This window comes from Sus scrofa, chromosome 2 (assembly GCF_054392235.1).
Source record: "Sus scrofa isolate SSC_HxYL_T2T_F1_AM1 chromosome 2, Sscrofa_HxYL_maternal_Yorkshire_Landrace_v2.0, whole genome shotgun sequence".
NCBI classification, from domain to species: domain Eukaryota; kingdom Metazoa; phylum Chordata; class Mammalia; order Artiodactyla; family Suidae; genus Sus; species Sus scrofa.
In genome coordinates, this window is record NC_139384.1 from 5,894,912 (window position 1) to 5,914,462 (window position 19,551).

At 53.7% G+C, this 19,551-nt stretch overlaps 1 protein-coding gene across 5 annotated transcripts; it reads right to left on the bottom strand.

Moving 5' to 3' along the window:
* Window positions 1-81: 81 nt before the first annotated feature.
* On the bottom strand, window positions 82-19,472 carry BBS1 (Bardet-Biedl syndrome 1). 5 transcript variants are annotated; one of them, XR_014836820.1, is made up of 17 exons: window positions 19,405-19,472; window positions 18,989-19,062; window positions 18,839-18,873; window positions 15,513-15,785; window positions 15,347-15,393; window positions 15,182-15,220; window positions 14,989-15,061; window positions 12,740-12,871; window positions 11,940-12,046; window positions 9,764-9,884; window positions 9,444-9,602; window positions 8,051-8,120; window positions 7,451-7,609; window positions 4,981-5,899; window positions 3,366-3,500; window positions 2,351-2,437; window positions 82-2,111 (listed from the first exon to the last, which is right to left on the bottom strand). XR_014836820.1 is itself a non-coding variant. In XM_013994049.3 (17 exons), exons 1-17 carry the CDS (start codon window positions 19,449-19,451, stop codon window positions 2,025-2,027), a joined length of 1,779 nt encoding a protein of 592 aa, XP_013849503.1. In that variant the 5' UTR covers window positions 19,452-19,472; the 3' UTR covers window positions 82-2,024. The 5 variants fall into 5 exon arrangements, 3 of the variants coding, with proteins under 3 accessions (XP_013849503.1, XP_003353805.1, XP_084866849.1); XR_002341430.2 differs by having other exon boundaries at window positions 18,989-19,065; XM_013994049.3 differs by having other exon boundaries at window positions 4,981-5,114.
* Between the last annotated feature and the right edge of the window lie 79 nt (window positions 19,473-19,551).

Below are 19,551 nucleotides of genomic sequence, written 5' to 3' on the forward strand. Positions count from 1 at the left end.
TCCTGGACCCCATGTCTTTTTCATAGTTCTTTTACCCCCTCATTTGGTGAAGCATATCCACAGGTACACCGTCCACACCAGTGCCGGGCACGTATTTTTTAATAATGGGTATGTAGTATGACAACGTGAAATTCACGTTAGGTACTGGGCTTAGGAACAGGTCGGACCTCTTTGTTCCGAGTTCGCACAGTTCATCACTTGACTGGAGTGAAAGGGACTGCAAGGCCGTCTGGCCTGGTCCCAGTGACAGCTCCAGGGACAAGGGACTTAGGACCTTCCAGGGCAGGCCTTCATCTCTGATAAGCTCTCAGAAGACGCTCAGGTCAAGCTGAAATCTCTGACGGCGACACTCCCTCTGGCGTCTCCATCTCCAGATTAAGCCCCGGCTTACTCCGGCTGTGCCTCGGTGGACTGCACCTAGGAACTCCTGACCACTGACCAACAGGCCTATGTTTGCGCATGTCTAGACCAGGAGGAGAGGAGGGGGGTGGGCTCTTCCTTTGGTCCAGACCCCTTGCTTCTTAACCTGGCCCCAGAGTGCCCTCCTTGGGAAGGATGTGGTGGCTGTGGGCTGTCCCTCAGTGTCTTGGGCACAGAGGCTGTCGCCCAGCAGAATCAGTCAGCTTGGTCTCAAGAGCAAAAGCCCTGCACTTATCCCGTCAAGAACCTCTTTCTGGAGTTAACTCCTTGTTTCCTTAGAGGGGCTGCCAAGCTCTAGGATGTTAAAGAGCTGAACCTGGTCAAACCGCCTCATTTTACACTTGGGGAGGCCGAAACACGCAGGGATTTGGTGACTTGCCCCCCCGCCAGAGCTGCTGGCCACGCTGGGCTGCGCCTGCTCAGACAGAGGAAGATGCTGGTTCTTCCTCAGGGAGTAGGGCTCGTGGCTCACAAATGGCTCCGGGGGCCCTGGTGGCACTAACCCAGAAGAAGGCGGTGAGGTGGGCCAGGCAGACCAGCCAGGGGCTCCAGGAGGCACCAAGGGCCGGACTGTGGCTCTCTGGCCCTTCTGGTCTAGACCTGCACCTTCATTTCGTCTTCAGCTTCACACCACACCACAGTCCATGTCTTTGCAGCTAATCTCTCAACTGTGGCCACTGCCCTGGGGACGTGCCGCTCACCTGACTCACCTGGGCTCCAGGGCACAGAAGAGCGTCTTGACTAGCGGTTCTGGGCTTCTGCCTCCTGTGCCCCCAGGACCCCAGAGATGCCTTTCTTGTGTGCTCCTGCCCCACTCTGCTCTGTCTAGCCGAGCCCGCCTTTCCTGGGAGGCTTTCTGGGCCCGAGCCTCCAAGGAGTAGCAGCTGTGTGGTCTGCAGAAGCCTGGTGGGGGCTCCCTGAACGGGCACCCTCTCCCCTCCCGTACCAGCTTCTCCCTTGGCAATCTTAATGGAGCATCACAGGCCTGAGGGCTTGGCTGAGCTCAAGACTTCAGAACAGCCCCCGGGAAGGCATTTATTTTCAGGGCCCCTTGAGCAGCGAGAGGGGCCCCTTGCTGAGGTCACGAAAGAAGATCAGAGCATGTGTTTTGCTTGCAAGCTGAGCTGGCAGCAGCCAAGCCTCTGGAACCCCAGGGAACCAGAGAGGGTTCAGCATCACCCAAGCAAAGCCTGTTGTCCAGGCTGGGCCCTTGCCAATTCTGCAGCACAGCAGAGAGAGGTGCCTAGAGGAAGCAGCTGGGCCTATGCCCTCATCTCACCTGAACCACTGGGAACTCTTCCTTCAGACCTGGGTCTGGTTTTTGGGGAAAGTGGGGAGAGCAGAAGAGCAGCAGGAGTCCGAGGGCCAATGCCTGGGCTTCCTGGGGCGCAAAGACCTCAACCTCCCAGGTATTCACTGACTTGCTGCTACAGGTCTCTGGTCAGGTGGTGAGAAAGGGGCACTTAGGAGAGGAGGGGAGGCTGGCACCCCAGCATGCCGCTGCCTGGGAGTGGGCCTGGGAGCAGTGACTCTGCCCGGCTCAGAGGAAGGGGCTGGATCTTCCTGGTCCTGATTCCACAGGGGCTTTAGCATCAGCCCAGGGGTCAGGCGGCTGCCAGCCCCTCACTCACGGGCATGTTGATGTGGGCACTAAGCAGCGGTGCGCTCTGGCCTTCTCGAAGCACCAGCACCTGCGGAGAAGGTGCCCGTGGCAGTAGGGGCAATTCCGCTTTACCCCCTGCTCCCTGCAGAAGCCAGGCATGGCCCGGTCAGCACTGGCCCTAGTGATGGGCAGCAGGGCTCTGTCCAAGGCACAGGGGAGGCTGGAAGGCCTCTCTGTGCAGATCCCCACCCCGTCTGGCGGCCAGCTGGGGACCTTGCCCACACTCACTCTCACTGCCTCCCCAACTGGTCCCCATGGGTGACTTACCTTGATAATGTCTGAGATGCCCTTGTCACTAAGACTCTCCACAAAGGTCTCCAGGGGGTAGCTGAGCCCTGGCACCAGCATGGGGACCTAAGTTTGGGGACAAGGAGGTAAGGCAGTCAGCCCACTTGCCTGGACAGTGTCTGGCAGATTCTGAAGCACTCGCACGCCTGGCTGTAGCCTGGCCAGGTGGGCAGGGATGACAGGCCCGTCTGAGGAGGATACGGGCTGGGGTGGGGAGGGAAGGCCCCAGGGCTGCGTGCATGTCTGTAACTAGCCCTAGACCTCCTGACCCCTGGCCAAGTTCAGGGCTAGTTCTTTCACATCCCAGAGCCTTTCTCAGTGTCTGGTCCTTCCAACTTAGGGTCAAATCTGGACCTGGGGGAAAACCAGGGCCTTCATTCTGGAAGACTCTCCTTGGGGCTCCCAGGCCTGCTGCGCGAGTGGCTGGAAAGCAGGGCAGGCTCTGGGATGCCCCAGCACCAAAGGCTGCTGACAGCGGCACAGGTGGGACGGGGATCCACTGTTGTCCCAGAGCCCCTGTGTGCCTCCCCGAGCCTCCCATGGGCTGGGAGAAAAGCAGTGGAGGCAGGTCTCGGGGGCTCTCCCCAGGGACCTCCTGCGCCCTAGTCTGCCCTGTGACCGCAGCCACTTGTCTACCCCTCACCCCAGACACGGGGGCATCTAGTGAGGACCCGCCCTTTCTTTCTTTCTTTCTTTCTTTCTTTTTTTTGCTATTTCTTGGGCCGCTCCCGTGGCATATGGAGGTTCCCAGGCTAGGGGTCGAATCGGAGCTGTAACCACCAGCCTATGCCAGGGCCACAGCAACGCGGGATCCGAGCCGCGTCTGCAACCTACACCACAGCTCACGGCAACACCGAATCATTAACCTACTGAGCAAGGGCAGGGACCGAACCCGCAACCTTAAGGCTCCTAGTCGGATTTGTTAACCATGGCGCTGCGACGGGAACTCCCCGCCCGCCCTTTCTCGCTCCAGGTCTGTGAGGCGGGTGAGTACCTTGAAGAAGGCCCGGGGCAGGGCGTAGAGCACCTCGTTGTACAGGAAGCAGACCCGCAGCCCCACGATGGGCCGGGCTGCAGAGACGTTCTGCAGGTGCAGTGTCAGCTTAAAGGTGGGGCCCAGGCCCTGAACCTGCGGAGGGGGCGGGGGCGGGGAGAAAGCCCTCAGACCCAGCGGCCCTGGGTGCTGAATACGATGGTCCACCCTGGCCCTGCCCGCCTCTCCCTCATCAAAGCCCTCAGGTCACCTTCCTTCAGCTGCTCTAATGCATTGTCCCTCTGCACCTCAATAAACAAGGAGCCCAGAGGCTTCGCTCCACGTGTACAGGGGTCAGCGAAGGCCAGAGGGGAGAAGGACTTGACAGAGGCCTCTGGGCAAGGTGGACGCAGGCCCCCCGTACCAGGTCCCCCCCAGCCCCTGCCCATCTCCTCCCAGGACTGCCTCCAGCTCCAGTCCTCCTGGGTGTGCATGTTCCGCCCTTTCACTCTCGGTGGCTCTGCAGCCTCTGCCTCTCTCCACCTACCCACTTTCTTCAGGGAAAGAAAAATCAGAAACTCAGTTGGGGAAACTAACACAACACTGTAAATCAACTACACTTCAATTGAAAACAAAACACAACAAAAACAACTTACGTTAATAAGCTGGAAACTGAGAGGAAAATGTGATTTCTACTAAATACAGGATACCAAAACTGAATTTAAAAGAATGAGAAACTAGAAAAACATAAATAAACTAGTATTTGTAAGGAGTCGAATTCGGCTAGGGCTCGAATCCCAGCTGTAGCCAATGGCCTGCACCAGAGCCACAGCAACGCGGGATCTGAGCCGTGTCTGCGACCTACACCACAGCTCACTGCAACGCTGGATCCTTAACCCACTGAGCGAGGCCAGGGATTGAACCCACATCCTCATGGATTCTAGTTGGGTTCATTAACCACTGAGCCGTGACGGGAACTCCTGGAAGTATTTCTAACTGCATTAAATGACCCTGTATCTTTATCTTTAAGATGTATGGATTCTTTCTTCACATCTATTTTATAAAGCAAAAAAAAGAGAGAAAGAAAGCAAAGCAAGGAAACCCAGTGGGGTCAGACAGCACACCTCAGGGAACCACCTAGAGCTGCAGCCCTGACGACCCGAGGCCACTTTTGTGTCTGAGTGAGGGCTCCTAGCCCCCTGTGTCTGTGCAAGTCTTGGGCGGCCCCTTGACTGTACCGGGCAGTCTCAGCCCTTGGTCGGCCTGCAGGTGTCCTCCCTGTGCCAGAGCTGGAAGAGTCCCTCGGGCTCCCAGGAAGAAATGTCCCGAGGTGACTGCCCGTGTGCCCCACCCCAAGCATGGGGATGCCTCTGGGGCAGCATGTGGACTGAGGGAGCTGGAGAGTGGGCCCCACCCTGCACCTGCCAAGGGGAGGAAGGAGGACTCCCTGGGCCTGTGGGAAGGTGAGAAGGCGGCTCTGGGGCTGAGGGGTCCCCGCTTACCCTGACCCCTGCCCCTGGCCCTGAGGGGTCCCTGCTCACCCAGACCCCTGCCCCTGGCCCTGAGGGGTCCCTGCTCACCCAGACCCCTGCCCCTGGCCCTGAGGCAGCCCGATGCCCCCAGGCCTGGCACTCACCACAGCGTGCAGCTTGAGCGGCTCCCGGGCGGTTGCGGACACAGGGCTCAGGCTGGACTCGAGGGCCTGCACGTAGGCACGGGCGGCCCGGAGGCGCAGCAGGTAGAGGTCTGCCTGGAAGGCCCGGTGCATGGCTGGGGGAGCGACATGAAGCGCTGACGCGGAGGAGGCCACAGGGGCGGGGAGAGGAAGGCACAGCGGGCAGAGGCTGGGGACGTGGGAGACAGGAGGACCCAGGCCCACAGCCCAGCCTTTGGTGACGCTGGACGCTGTGGACCACTCCCTGCTCCTTCCTGGCTGCCCGCACAGCCCCAGCCTCCCCCGCTGGCTCCTTCTACTGAGGGCCAGGGTCCCCTCGAGTTTTTTCCTGGCTGCTCTTCTCGTCCTCTCTCTTCCCCGCTGTACAATCCCGCCCTGGCAGTGACCCCAAGAGGAACACCTGCCAGCTCCGGAGGGCGGGGGGTCACCACTGCCGAGTCCTCAGTGCCCAGCTCGGGGCTGGCCCATGTCACCTGGTAGTGTCGCTCACCTGCAGCAGTGCAGGGCCCCGCCTGCCTGCTGTTTCCAACCACCTGGACGTCCCATCAACACCAAGAGCTCAACGCTGCGGAGACGCTCCTCATTTCACGGCACCCCCACCCGTCCAGCCACCAAGGTTCCCCTCACATCTAATCATGTGCCAGGATCGGATGCCTCTTCCTCAGAGCCCTCTCCAGACCCACGGTTCCGGCTCCACCTCCACTGTCCTCCTTTCCAGACGGAGGGCCCGGCCCGGCCCTTCTGTCCTCGCGCCTTGTGTGTCCTCGCGCCTTCTGCCTTTATCCCATCCCTTAACCTCTCCTTTTTGGCGTGTGGTGGGCAGGGGGTGGGAGGTGCTGCTGCTGGTGGCATACAGAAGTTTCCAGGCCAGGAATCGAACCTGTGTCACAGCAGTGACAAGGCCAGATCCTTAACCCACTGAGCCACCAGGGAACTCCCACAGTTTATTTTTAATTTATCCAGAATTAACTTTTGTGTTTGGAATGAGGTAGAGGTCTAACTTTTTTCTCCTGGAAACAAGTTGTCCTAATTATGTTTCTTGGACAGTCTCTCCTTTCCCCACTAATTTGAAAGGTTATCTTTATCAGGAACTCACTTCCCACAAAGGCAAGGGCTTGTTTCTGGACATCCTACATGTGCCACTGATCTGTATCAATTCCTGCACTCATGCCATGGCTGCAGGAACGCCGGATCTTTAACCCACTGCGCCAGGCTGGGGATCCAAACCTGCACCACCATAGAGACGATGCCAGATCATTAACCTGCTGCACCACAGTAGGAACTTGCTATTTTCTAATTTATCCTGTAAACTGCAAGCAAGAGCCCTTCAAAAATAGAGGAGGTTAAGTTACTGCATTTTTCTTTTTTTTCTTTTTTCTTTTTGCCATTTCTTGGGCCGCTCCTGCGGCATATGGAGGTTCCCAGGCTAGGGGTCGAATTAGAATTGTAGTCGCTGGCCTACACCAGAGCCACAGCAAACGGATCCGAGCTGCATCTGCGACCTACACGACAGCTCATGGCAACAGCAGATCCTTAACCCACTGAGCAAGGCCAGGGATCGAACCTGCAACCTCATGGTTCCTAGTCGGATTCGTTAACCACTGAGCCACAATGGGAACTCCAGGTTACTGTATTTTTCTGCCTAACATCTTTCCCGTTTCTCCACTAGACAGAATAAATCAAAACATTTTAACTTTGCATCCCAGGCCCTGTGGGAGCTGGCCGACCTGCCTTTCCAGCCTCCCCTCTGGCCACTGAGCCTTCCTGCACTGTACCCACAGCCACATGCAGATGCTGCTTGAATCAGGATACCCGAGCCTCTCCCTAAATCACCCCTCCCCAGCCCCTCCAGCTGGTGGACTTGTAAGCATCTTTCAGCGTCAAATCCAACGGCATCGCTCTCTGAAGCCTCTCCCAGACTCCCAGGCAAACACACTCTCTCTTGTGTGCCTCCAAGGCCTTGACAGTGACTTCTACACCTGTCACACAACACGAAGTTAGCAAGGTATACCGAGCTCTTTAGGTAGGGATGAGCCTAATTCAAGGCACCTGGCACAAGGCCTGGCCTAATCACAGGTGTTGAATGAAAGAATGAACGAATAAACAAAAGAGCAGGAAAAACTGAATAGGGAAAGGAAGAACCTTGATCAAATTCTACTTCTCTCATGAGAATTCCTGCATCGAGAAGTGGCCACTCGCTCTGAGTTCTAAGGGCTCTCACCCTCGGCCACCGCGCCTTCCACCCTGAGGTACAGCTCTCGTTGGCAGGAGGCACCTCCGAGGCTGTCCCCGGGCCTCCAGAGGCAAGAGACCCACCCAGTTCACCTAGGTCTCCTCCCACTGCTCAGAGCACCCAGGCGGCGTTCACCCGGTTCCTGCTGCCTTGGGCAGTGGAGGAAGAAGAGGGGGAAGGACCTGGCCTGGGCCTCACCGGTGCCAGCTTCCCGCTCTCGCAGGGTCTGATCCACATAAAGCCGGGTCTTTCGGGGCACGTTGAGTTTCATGGCCTGGGCTGGTGGGGGGCCGGCCTCACCGCCCCCCTCCACGAACACTGCTGTGCGCTTCAGAATCTTGATAAGCAGGCCCCCACCTAGGGAAGAGGGCAGATGGAAGATTTGTCCTCCCCAGTTCCACCCCATTTTCCCATGCTTCTCCCCCAAACGATCTGCCTCCTATCAACCCACTTCTGTCTTCCTGCCGAGACGGAGTTTCTGGAGGGAATGAAGTGTGTCCTATCACAGATTCATCCCCTCCTTAGCTGTTATTTACTGACCACTGTGATGTTCCTGGCATTGGGCAGATGCTGGGGATACTGGGGTGAACAGGAGACACAGCCAGGGCCTGGCCCCGGGTAGTGACATCAAACTGTCGAAGAGCTGTCCCCATCGAAGGCCCAGCCCAGAAAGGACAAGTGTCTGCAGGCCTTGCTTTCCAAACCCAGGTCCCCAGGTCCCACATCCACCTCTTCTTTCCCAGGAGCTGGCCTGGCCCACCGACTCTCTCAAACCCTCGCCAGCTCTGACTCCCTCACCTCGTGTGGTCATGATGAGGGTGTTATCTTCTCTCCCATAGCGGCCAAAACAAAGGCTGGTCACCGCATCCTACGGTGGAGACGCCGGAATTCAGTGGGGAAAATATCTCAGCGAGGAGAGCCAGACGGGGGTGGGAGGAGGAGGTGAGGCTGGGAGGCGCCCGATGTGGTGTAATAGGTGGGACGTGAGGCGAGGCCTGGGGCACTGCCGCCTCCTCTGCAAGATTCCTATGTTGCTTTTTTGGGGTTTTTTTTTGGTCTTTTTGCCTTTTCTTGAGCCATTCCTGCGGCATATGGAGGTTCCCAGGCTAGGGATCTAATCGGAGCTGTAGCCACTTGCCTACACCAGAGCCACAGCAACACAGTATCCCAGCCGCGTCTGCGACCTACACCACAGCTCACAGCAATGCCGGATCCTTAACCCGCTGAGCAAGGCCAGGAAACGAACCCGCAACCTCATGGTTCCTAGTTGGGTTTGTTAACCACTGAACCACGGCGGGAACTCCAAGATTTCCTATGTTTCTGAGCCCTCCCCAGCCTCACGGTCACGGCCGCAGGTCCAGACTGAGTATCACTGGCCCCTTGGGGTCAGCTTTCTAATAGGCTCCCAGCCTAGTCTTTCTCCCCAGTCTGTCCTTCACATGGCTGCCTCTGCAAAACACAAACACGATCATGTCTCGTCTCTGCTAAAATCCTCCAGTGGCTTTTGCCCCCCTTGTTAAGGCAGTCAAGGCCTTCCACATCTGACTCCAGCCTGCTTTTCTTTTCTTTCTTTCTTTCTTTTTTTTAAGGGTTGCAGGTGCAGCACCTGGAAGGTCCCAGGCTAGAGACTAAATAGGAGCTGCAGCTACTGGCCTATGTCACAGTCACAGCAACACCGGATCCGAGCCGTGTCAGTGACCTACACCACAGCTTGTGGCAGTGCAGGATCCTTAACCCACTGAGTGACGCCAGGATTGAACCTTCATCTTCATGGATGCTAGTCAGATTCGTTTCCCCTGAGCCACGATGGGAACCCCATAGTCTACCTTGTTTTTGAATTAGCTGTGTCTCTGGGTGGCTGTCACCTTAGAATGTAAGTTTCCTGACAGTAAGGATTTAGTCATTGGTTTTTGTTTTTGTTTTTGTTTGGGCTGTATCTGCGGCATGTGGAAGTTCCCAGGCCAGGGATCAAACCCAAGCCACAGCAGTAACAGCACCAGGTCCTTGACCACTAGGCTACCAGGGAACTCCTCTGTCATTGTCTTATCCTACCAATACCGTTGTGCACAGGAGATGCTCAATGAATATTTTCAAAACGTGGTGAAGTTCAGGGTGGCGGGAGTGGGATCAAGGAGAGGCAGCCGAGGAGCCTCAAAGGCGGGACTGGGGCAAGGAGGAGTCAGCAGCTCACCGGCGTGCGGATGACGTTGAGCAGGGCCTTGTCGTGGTAAATGCGGACCTCCCCATTGGCCAGCCCGGCCATGACGGCCTGCAGGCCCCGGGACTGCTGCTCCAGGAGGTTCATGGTCAGGATGGCTGCAGGCATCGGCACTGTCCACAGCTTCTTACCCTGGGAGGGAACAGCTAAGTGTGCGGGGGCTCAGGGATTGAGGGTGGAAAGGAGGGGTGGCTAAGGTGCTGGAAGGGAAGCCCCAGACAGGCTCGCCTACTAAGGGGGGCGGAGGAGACATGCGTGGAGGGGCTGGGGGGTGGTGCTGGCCCGGGGCACACCTTGTGGGTGAAGCCGTGCAGGCTGTCTTGGTTGCTGCCCACCACCAGGATCTTGTGTACCCGGACAAGCCCCACAGGCTGGGCGCTCAGCTCGATGCAGTACTTGGGGCGCTTGGAGTCTCTGTGGAATGAAGACACAGTCTCCTGCCCCAGAGCAACCCTCTCTCCCTCCCTGGCTGACCCTCCACGTTCCAAGCCCCTCAGGCTGTCCTGGAAGGAGCCCTGGCCCACAGCAGATGGCCACAGGGTTACTTCTACCTCTGCGACTGAGCCGCTGTGTGACCCTGGGACACAGGAAGGGTGTTTTCCTTCCTAGCCTTCCTCCCAACTGTACTACGGTGACTTGTGTGAGAAGGTGGCATTTAACAGTTTACAGTGAGTGTGCCTCAGGTTAGACAAAGCAGTGGCCTGATGCGGTTTAGTAAGTATCAGAAAAGCATGAGGAGTTCGCCCTGTGTAAATGCACTGTTTTCAGTTTCCTGGCCTGTGCATCTCAACTTCTCTTATCCATAAAGTAGGGATAATCCCCACAGGCTCTGGCCCAACTTTCTTCATCACCAAGTCTGTGCCAGAGTCACTGCCCATCTGACAACCCATCTGAGAGTTCCCACTGGTCTCTGGGCCTCCTTCCAATCTACCTGCCACCCAGCATATTAATCTTTTTTTTTTTTTTTTTTTTTGTCTTTTTATGGCCACACCTGTGGCATATGTAGGTTCCCAGGCTAGGGGTCCAGTTGGAGCTGCAGCTGCCAGCCTACGCCAGAGCCACAGCAATGCAGGATCCGAGCAGCACCTGCAACCTACACCACAGCTCACGGCAACGCCGGATCCTTAACCCACTGAGCAAGGCCAGGGATGGAACCCGCATCCTCATGGATGCTAGTCAGATTCGTTAACTGCTGAGCCATGACGGGAAGTCCAACTAGTCGGGTTCTTGATCTGCTGAACCACAACGGGAACTCCCCAGTGCAGTTATCTTTTAAAAATGTAAATGGATCATGTCATTCTTCTGACTAAAACCCCATAATAGTTTTCCACCGCGTTTCAGATAAAATTCAGAATCTTGACCATGTCCTGCCAGGTCCTGGGAGAGTCTTCCCTGGCCCACCGGGCTTGAGTGGCACAGGCCAGCGCCATTCCCACCTGGAGGCTGCTTATGTCCTCTCTGCACGTAACACTCCTGCTCCACTTTTTGAACACCTGGCTCCTTCTCAGCCTCTGGTCATCTCCATTTGCTGATCAACCTGACCCCATTATTTTTCCCAATTAAGCTTGTATTTTTTCCTCCATAGCATGTATTCAATTTGCAATATTATCCTTTGCTTTTTGTTTTGGCCTTATCTGCGGCATGTGGAAGCTCCCGGGCCAGGGATCAAACTCGTGCCACAGCAGTGCATCACCAGATCCTTAACCTGCTGCGTCACAAGGGAACTCCTATCTCGGTTTTAGTATCTGTCTTCCCACCACGGCAGGGACCGTGTTTACATTTTGCTCATCGGTACATCTCCAGTACCTTTTACAATGCTTAATACATAGTAGGTCCTCAAAAATATTTCTTGAGGTAAAAAAAATGAATGTTAAGAAATGCCAAGCAGATGCGCAAGGAACTGTCACATACCTATTAAGTAAGAGAACAAATATGTGAGACTGTTTTTTTTTTTTTTTTTTTTTTTTTTTTGTTGTTGTTGTTTTGTTGTTGCTATTTCTTGGGCCGCTCCCGCGGCATATGGAGGTTCCCAGGCTAGGGGTTGAATCGGAGCTGTAGCCACCGGCCTACGCCAGAGCCACAGCAACGCGGGATCCGAGCCGCGTCTGCAACCTACACCACAGCTCACGGCAACGCCGGATCCTTAACCCACTGAGCAAGGGCAGGGACCGAACCCGCGACCTCATGGTTCCTAGTCGGATTCGTTAACCACTGCGCCACGACGGGAACTCCATGTGAGACTGTTTTTACCTCTTGTACTATCCGATTGCACTGCTCCAGTCTCTTGCTTTGCCGGACCCCATGGGACAAGCCTCCAGACCGCCCCCTAAGCTCATCTTTCCACCCCAAGTTCTCAGCTCTTTCCAGCCCCACATTCCAACCCCAAAGCCCCCGCTTCTTGTGCAGCCCTTGGAACTACCAGGTTTCTGAAACGTCCCTTCTGGCCCCAGAAACCAGGGATGTGGCTACCTCCTCAGCATATAGATGTTCCCGTTGCGGCAGGCGGCGGCAAGACGGAACTCCACGTCGAACTGGCCAGAAACCTCCAGGAAGACGGGGACGCTGGGTAGGCTCATCTGCAAAGAAGACACTCAAACCTCCCGACCGCTGCGGAGCCCCAGCCCTTCTCTAACCTGAAGCGGTTCCCCCAAGTTGGTTCCTTGTCCGAAGTCCCAACCTCCTCACACACCTTGCTGGACACAGTTTAAACTTGTACGGTTTTTCTGGAGGGAAACTAGGCAACACGTAGCAAAAAACTATATCCTTTGACTCAACTACGCCACTCCTAGGAATGCACCCTAAGGAAGCATTTAGATAAGCGTTTAAAGATGTTTGGGCAACAAAGCCCACTGTGGTGGTGTTACTGACAGCAAAAAACTGAATACAACAAACTACGACAGGTGACAGTGTAAGTAAATAAATGGGACATCTCTATAATGGATGTTGCGTGGCCTTTGAAAAGGCCAACGAGTCTTACACAGTTATGGAAAGATAGTGATAAGCTATGAAAACAGTAGCTTTTATGATCCTACTCCATGAGGCCATTTTTGAAAAAAAAAAATCATGTAAAATTATATATCTGTGTCCAAACATGAAAAAGTCTGGGTGGTAGGACTTGGGATTATTTTCCTTTTGTGCTTACCTACATTTTATAGCTTTCTGCGATGAACATTTATGACCAAGAACTAACTGGGGGCAGGAGATACGGGGGGAAGGGGAGGGGGCAGACTCTGGGCCTCGGTGTGCCCAGGGCCAGGGCCCACGCTGACCTGGGCCAAGATGGTGAAGGCCCCCGGGTCCAGCACCAGCAGCTCCTTGTTCTCCGTGCCCAGCACCAGGCAGGACACAGCGTCCTCATCAGCCAGGTTCTTCTTTAAGGTGGCCATGGTGGTGATGACCGTCTGCAGAAGGACCCCAGGCATCACCGGGGGCCCCTCACACGACTCCCCCGACACGCCCAGGAGGCCCCAGGAAGAGAAAGGGCAAAGGGGAGGAAGAGGATCAGGTTCACACACAAAGGTGTTCACTGCAACAGGCCTAACTTTCTCACCGAAAAGCCCTGCCTGACTACCAATCGTGCGTCTCTTTTACAAAAATCACATTTTAAAAGAAGATTCAATGGCAAGGATACTGCGTCTAACATATCCAGAGAAAACACAGGTGAAAGTTATGTTAATGTTATCCCAGTTTTTTAAAAATATATGAATAAAAAAACAGGCTGGAAGGCCAAATCCTTAAGTAGGAACCTTGGTTACCTCTGGACAATGAGCTCACAGGTGTTTAATTCCTTCGCTGTGCTTTTCTATAATTTCTCCAGTGGGCATATGCCCTTTTTCTAACTGTGACTGGAGAGAAAACCAGAGAAAAGGGAATGATCCCTTTTTTTAAGAAATTTCTCCCATGGAAATAATTTAGCAGGGCTAAAACGTGTCTTTGGATAAAGCCGTTCATTGTGTGATAATCTTTAAGAAGAGTGATTCTCAATGCCTAGTGCAAGGAGAAATGTTCCAGAAACATGGATGTTAGGGGTTCCCAATCATGTAACTGTGATGCACACCTGGAAAGCCTGCCTCCCAAAACTGCATCTTTTAAGCAATACTTAATTTACTTCCTGTTTTTTTGTTTTTTTGTTTTTTTTTGCTTTTTAGGGCCACACCTGGACATATGGAGGTTCCCAGACTAGGGGTCGAATTGGAGTTACAGCCACTGGCCTACAGCACAGCCACAGCAACACCGGATCCGAGCCACGTCTGCGACCTACACCACAGCTCATGGCAACGTCGGATCCTTAACCCACTGAGTGAGGCCAGGGATTGAACCTGCATCCTCATGGATCCTAGTCAGATTCATTTCCACTGCACCACGGCAGGAACTCCACTTCTGATTTCAAAAGTACGCAAGGATACTGCCAACTGTGGATCTGAGGTGCTGGTCATCAGGAGACAGTAGTGTTTCTCACAGAACTGGTCTGAGGCGAGCCAAGTGTTGGTCAGTGTGTTCGGTTCGAGTGGCCTCTACAGGAAGTGGGTGGTTCCTATGAGGCTTTAGGAAACGCAGAGGTCAGCTTTGGGAGTCCATCTCTGGACTAAGAGTCAGCCCTTAGGTCAGGAACCACTGAAGCTCATCAGTGAATAGGTTCATCAATAAAGCATTAAAATCATAACTAGGGGAGTTCCTGTCGTGGCGCAGTGGTTAACGAATCTGACTAGGAACCATGAGGTTGCGGGTTTGATCCCTGCCCTTGCTCAGTGGGTTAACGATCCAGCGTTGCCGTGAGCTGTGGTGTAGGTTGCAGACGCGGCTCAGATCCCGCGTTGCTGTGGCCCTGGCGTAGGCTGGTGGTTACAGCTCCGATTCGACCCCTAGCCTGGGAACCTCCATATGCCGCGGGAGCGGCCCAAGAAATGGCAAAAAGACAAAAAAAAAAAAAAAATCATAACTAAGAAAAATATGAAGTCAATAAAAAGGAGACACTTCTTGTCCAATGATCTACATATGAATAGTTACATAAACTATGAATGAAGTAAGGAATAATCAATGAAAAAATCCAGGGGCCCCTAAAAATGGAGTTATTACAGATTAATGCTCAGGACATAAGGTTACATACTCAAGGGTTCACGGGAAGCAGGAGACGCCAGCGTATTTGTGAAGGAAAGGTACCAAAATGGTAAGAGCAAATAGCTCGGAGTAATGAGATTGTAGTCACTTATATTTCTCCTTTATATTTCTCTTTATTTTCCAAATTTTCTCTAATGAAAATATACTATGTTTCCCCCAAGAAGATAAAAGCTATATAAAGCTACAAAACTGTACATCGATTCAGAGCTGTCACTGTTAACTGGCCTGGAGAAGCCCTGCAGCTTTGTGGTATGTACGTGGCGCAGGCTAGAAGGGAAACTGTAAAGTAAAACTGGTCGGGTTGGGCCACAGAACTTACCACTAATGTTACGTGGCCTTTGTTTTTTTTTTTACAAAACTGTCCATGTTTTTAATAAGGAAATAAGAGAAGGGGCATCACCTGCCGCCTGATGGGCTTGGACTTGTGCTGGTTCACAAACGCCTCCATGTCCCTCAGCTCCAGCTGCAGAAACCTGGCCACAGAGAACAGACATCTGCACGCCCTGGGCCCAGCCGCCCTCCTCAGGCCACTCTACAGCCACTCCCTTCCCCCCAGAAGCTTCTGGAGCCCCGGCCCTCCAGAGGGCCCTTACCTGAGCGACTGTACAGACAAAGGCACCTCTGCCTTCTCCCTGTAAGGAGAGGGCCGTCACGGCAGGTTTAGTTGAGGATCAGGGCCCCGGGGGTCTAACGGAGGCCTCGGGGATGAAGGAGGGAGAGAGGGCTGGGAGGCACGTGGACGGGAAGCGGGCTCTCACCGGATGCCCTCCAGCATCTCCTTCAGGGTCAAGGGGTCAATGCGGTCCTGTGCCAGCATGGGAAAAAGGCAGGGCCTGTGAGTGCCAGAGCCAGGTGGGGAATGAGGATGAGGACTCCCCACAGCTGCCACCTTGGCCTTCTTGTCCTCACCGCCCCATCACTTACCTCTTTGGCCTGGTTCCAAAGGTCTTGCTCCAGCGGGTTTGGAGGCAAGTCGGGCAGGCTGAACTTGAAGTAGGGCCTGAGATTCTTATACACATACACGCAAGGGCCCGACGCGAGTGCCAGAGCTGGTGTCCGGGGCTCATGTTGCTCCATGAGGAAGGTGGCAGCGGCGGCTGGTAGTGCAGGCAGTGGGCTTTCACTCAGCACCGTGGGTCCTTTAAACACCTTCAGGCGGGGCTGCTGCCCACCTGGGCCAAGGTCTCCCACCACCAGCTGTAGAGAGAGGCTGGCTTATTCCAGGGTCGGCGTCTAAAGACCTCTCTATTGCCCCTCTTCTTGGGCTTAGCTTTTTCGCTGGCACACATTCATACACGCTCACCGTGTACCATTGCGGCAGCGGGGGTAGGGGGGGAAGGCTTTGCAACAAGGCTTGCAAGCTGTATGACCCCAGAAAATGGATTTCAACTTCCTGAGCCACAGTTTCCCCAAACTGGAAATACCTGCCACATGACACGTGTAGAGAAAATCAAATGAGATGATGAACTACAAAACCTGGTGAGTGCTAGAGTCAGCGGCAGCCGATGTTTTTGCTATTCATCCATTCAACATTTCTTCAGGGTCTGCTCGAGGCCAAGCACTGTTCTAGACCCCAGGACAGTGGCTGAGGTCAGTGGGGAGCCTGAAACTCATATGTGGGCTCTGGGCCTGGCTCCCAAATAGGAACAAACCTAAAGATGCAGAACCAAGCCCGCAGAGCAGGATGGGCTCTGGGAACCCAGAGAGGAGAACCAACTCCTTAGCTGCTGTTTTCCACCCTCCCAGCCAACCACGGCTGCCAGGCAAGGCCATTGTCCCGATCTGGTTCCCAGCTTGTTTTCTGTCACCTTCCCAGCCAGAATGGATCTGAGCGGGTAGTGTGCCAGGGGCCACATCACACATCCTTTCATGTAGTCCTAGAACGACCTGTGAGGTAAGTGTGATCATTAGCCCCACTTCACAAACGAGGATGCTGTGGCTAAGCCGTGGTAGGTAAAAGCCAAACAGCTAATACATGTACAGCTGGGACTTGAACCTTGGTCTCTCCGAATCCAAAGCTAGAAATCTTAAGTATCGTGTTATATTGGCCTCAATTTTCTAATTTCGAATTTACTCTTTCCAAATATGCTGGGGACTTCCCAGCCTCTGTGCCTTCGCTTGTGTGTCCCCTCCGCCTAGAATGCCCTCCTCTCTCCCGTGCCTTCGTGGTAACTTCATTCAGCCTTCAACACCAGTTCACATGATAGGCAGAGAGATCGCACCATTCTCTCACTGAGGCTCCCACAATACTTTCCGCAATTCTATTTTAGCATCCACTCACTCACCCCCAAAATATTTATCGAGTACCTAATTCGTGCCAGCCATGAATGCTGGGAATCCACAGTAAACAAATTAGCCATTGACAAAGTTATTACACAAAAGCATTAACATTTCACAGGAGTCACTGGGTCGGGGGTTTCTCCATGCTTCACTGCTGTCAAGTCAGCCCCAAACATGCGCTAGGTGTTCAGTCAGTATCATGGGCGAGTTAAGGACAGTGTCTACATCTCCTGACTATATATAGATTCGTTGCTGAGTTTAGTGTATGCACAACACCTGACACATAGTAAGGGTTCACTGTGTGCTTGCTGAACTGCCGAATGCTTTATGGATAGGAATTTGGGGACAAAAGCCCCCAAATCCTCCTGCCCTCTTCATGCATGATTCCCTTCTAGCTGCCCATGTCACACACTCATTGTGGCTTCACTGCCCTTGCTGAGGGCTGAGCTGTAAGAGAACAAACACACGACTGGGAACCGGCCAGAGCCAGGTCTGCTACCTTTTACAAACTCGCTAAACTGAGCCTCTCGGAATCTATTTCCCCATCAACAAAATGGAAATAGATAATATCCATGTTTGCGAAAATGCCTCAAAGAGGGTCTAGTCTAGACACTCAATATATGTTAACTTCCTTTCTTTAGCCCGACATATTTCTCAACCTTTAAAAAATCTGTGCCTTTAGGGAGTGCACCATCTGTGCACCATCATGGTGCAGCAGAAATAATCCAACTAGGAACCACGAGGTTGCGGGTTCGATCCCTGGCCTTGCTCAGTGGGCTGAGGATCCGGCATTGCTGTGAGCTGTGGTATAGGTCCCAGACATGGCTTGGATCTGGCATTGCTGTGGCTGTGGCTACAGCTGGTGGCTGGTGGCTACAGCTCTGATTGGACCCCTAGCCTGGGAACCTCCATATGCCACGGGTGTGGCCCTAAAAAGACAAAAGACAAAAAAAAAAAAAATCTGTGCCTTAAAAATTTTAATTTATCTTTATATTTCAAATTAAATTTACAATTTAACCACTTAATTTTCAGTCACATACAAAAGCAGAGAGACATATAATGAACTCCCAAATATCCATCATCCAGCTTCAACAACGATTAGCTTATGGCTAATCTTCAAATCTATGCCCTTTTGATAAACATAAAACTCCCCTCTTTCCTCCCTTCTACTTTCTCTCCAGATTCTAACGCTCCACCCCCTAACGAAGGGATGGGCCCTTCTTTTTTTTTTTTTTTTCTTTTTTTTGCTATTTCTTGGGCCGCTCCCACGGCATATGGAGGTTCCCAGGCTAGGGATCCAATCGGAGCTGTAGCCACCGGCCTACGCCAGAGCCACAGCAACTCGGGATCCGAGCCACGTCTGTGACCTACACCACAGCTCACGGCAATGCCGGATTGTTAACCCACTGAGCAAGGGCAGGGACCGAACCCGCAACCTCATGGTTCCTAGTCGGATTCGTTAACCACTGCACCACGACGGGAACTCCGGGATGGGCTCTTCTAATGAAGAATTACGTCAACAAAATCAAGAGGCTTTGTCTTAGCAGATTCTCCAGCAGCGCTTTGTTTTGCTTTACTTTCTGCAGTATGTATAATAAAATCAATAGCTTCTCTTCACCTTCTACATAAAAATAAAATTTAACACTAAATGTGCTTTTATTTATTTTTTTTTCTTTTTTACGGCTGCACCTGTGGCATATGGAAGTTCCTAGGCCAGGTCAGGAATCAGAGCTGCACCGCGGCCTATGCCACAGACACACAACACTGGATCTGAGCTGCATCTGCAACCTATGAGGCAGCTTGAGCAAGGCAGGATCCTTAACCTGCTGAGCCACAGGGGAACTCTATGTGCTTTTTCAAAGCACACACGAATTCCAGGTTACGATGAGTTTCTCTGGAGCCACCAGGAAATCTCACTTCTGGTGTTCACTTGCCGCCAAATTCTCTTTCTACTGGGGTGAAACGCTTACCTTGTACTCCCCGTCCCCATGCAAATCTGCCAGCGCTGGAAAACACAAAAGGGCCATAAGCCAGGGTCTTAGGATCCCAGAGGTTTCACTACAGAACCATCTGATTCCGCTGTCTCCCCAGAACCAGGATTCCTGGTCCCAGAGACTCACCCAGGCAGGCGGAAAAGGTGTGGATGTTGGCCATGGGGTCGTAGTGTGCGTCCAGCCATTTCGAATTGGCTTCACTGCTGGGAGAGAGGGCGAAGAGTCGCCAGGCGGGCGGAAGATGAATCCCAAGGGAAGGGAAGAAAACTTTGAGGGAGCCAGCCTCTGGGTATGAGGTGTGTAGGGGGCTCTGAACTAGGGGTACTGAACGTCTGGGTCCAAGCACAGGCTCCACACTGAGTGACCTCGAGTCACCCCACACGCACCCGCTCACCCCTTGAGCCTCAGTTACCCTATGTGATCTCTAAGAGGCTTTCAAGGACTGCGAGTGCCACTGAGAACGGCAGGAGCCCAGATTCCGGGGACCAGGACACCCTCTTTATATACGTGGGGAAAGAAGCCTCAAGGACCCTAGCCTTCACCTCTCAGCTCTGCCGCCGTCTGAATCCGAGGAAGACGCAGCAGCCATCTTCGCAGGCGTCGCCCTGGCAACCGGCTCGGGCCAGCCTCCGCGCAGCGCCCAATCGCGTCCGGGTTTGGGGAAGCTCGCGTGTAAAGGTTCCGGAGGC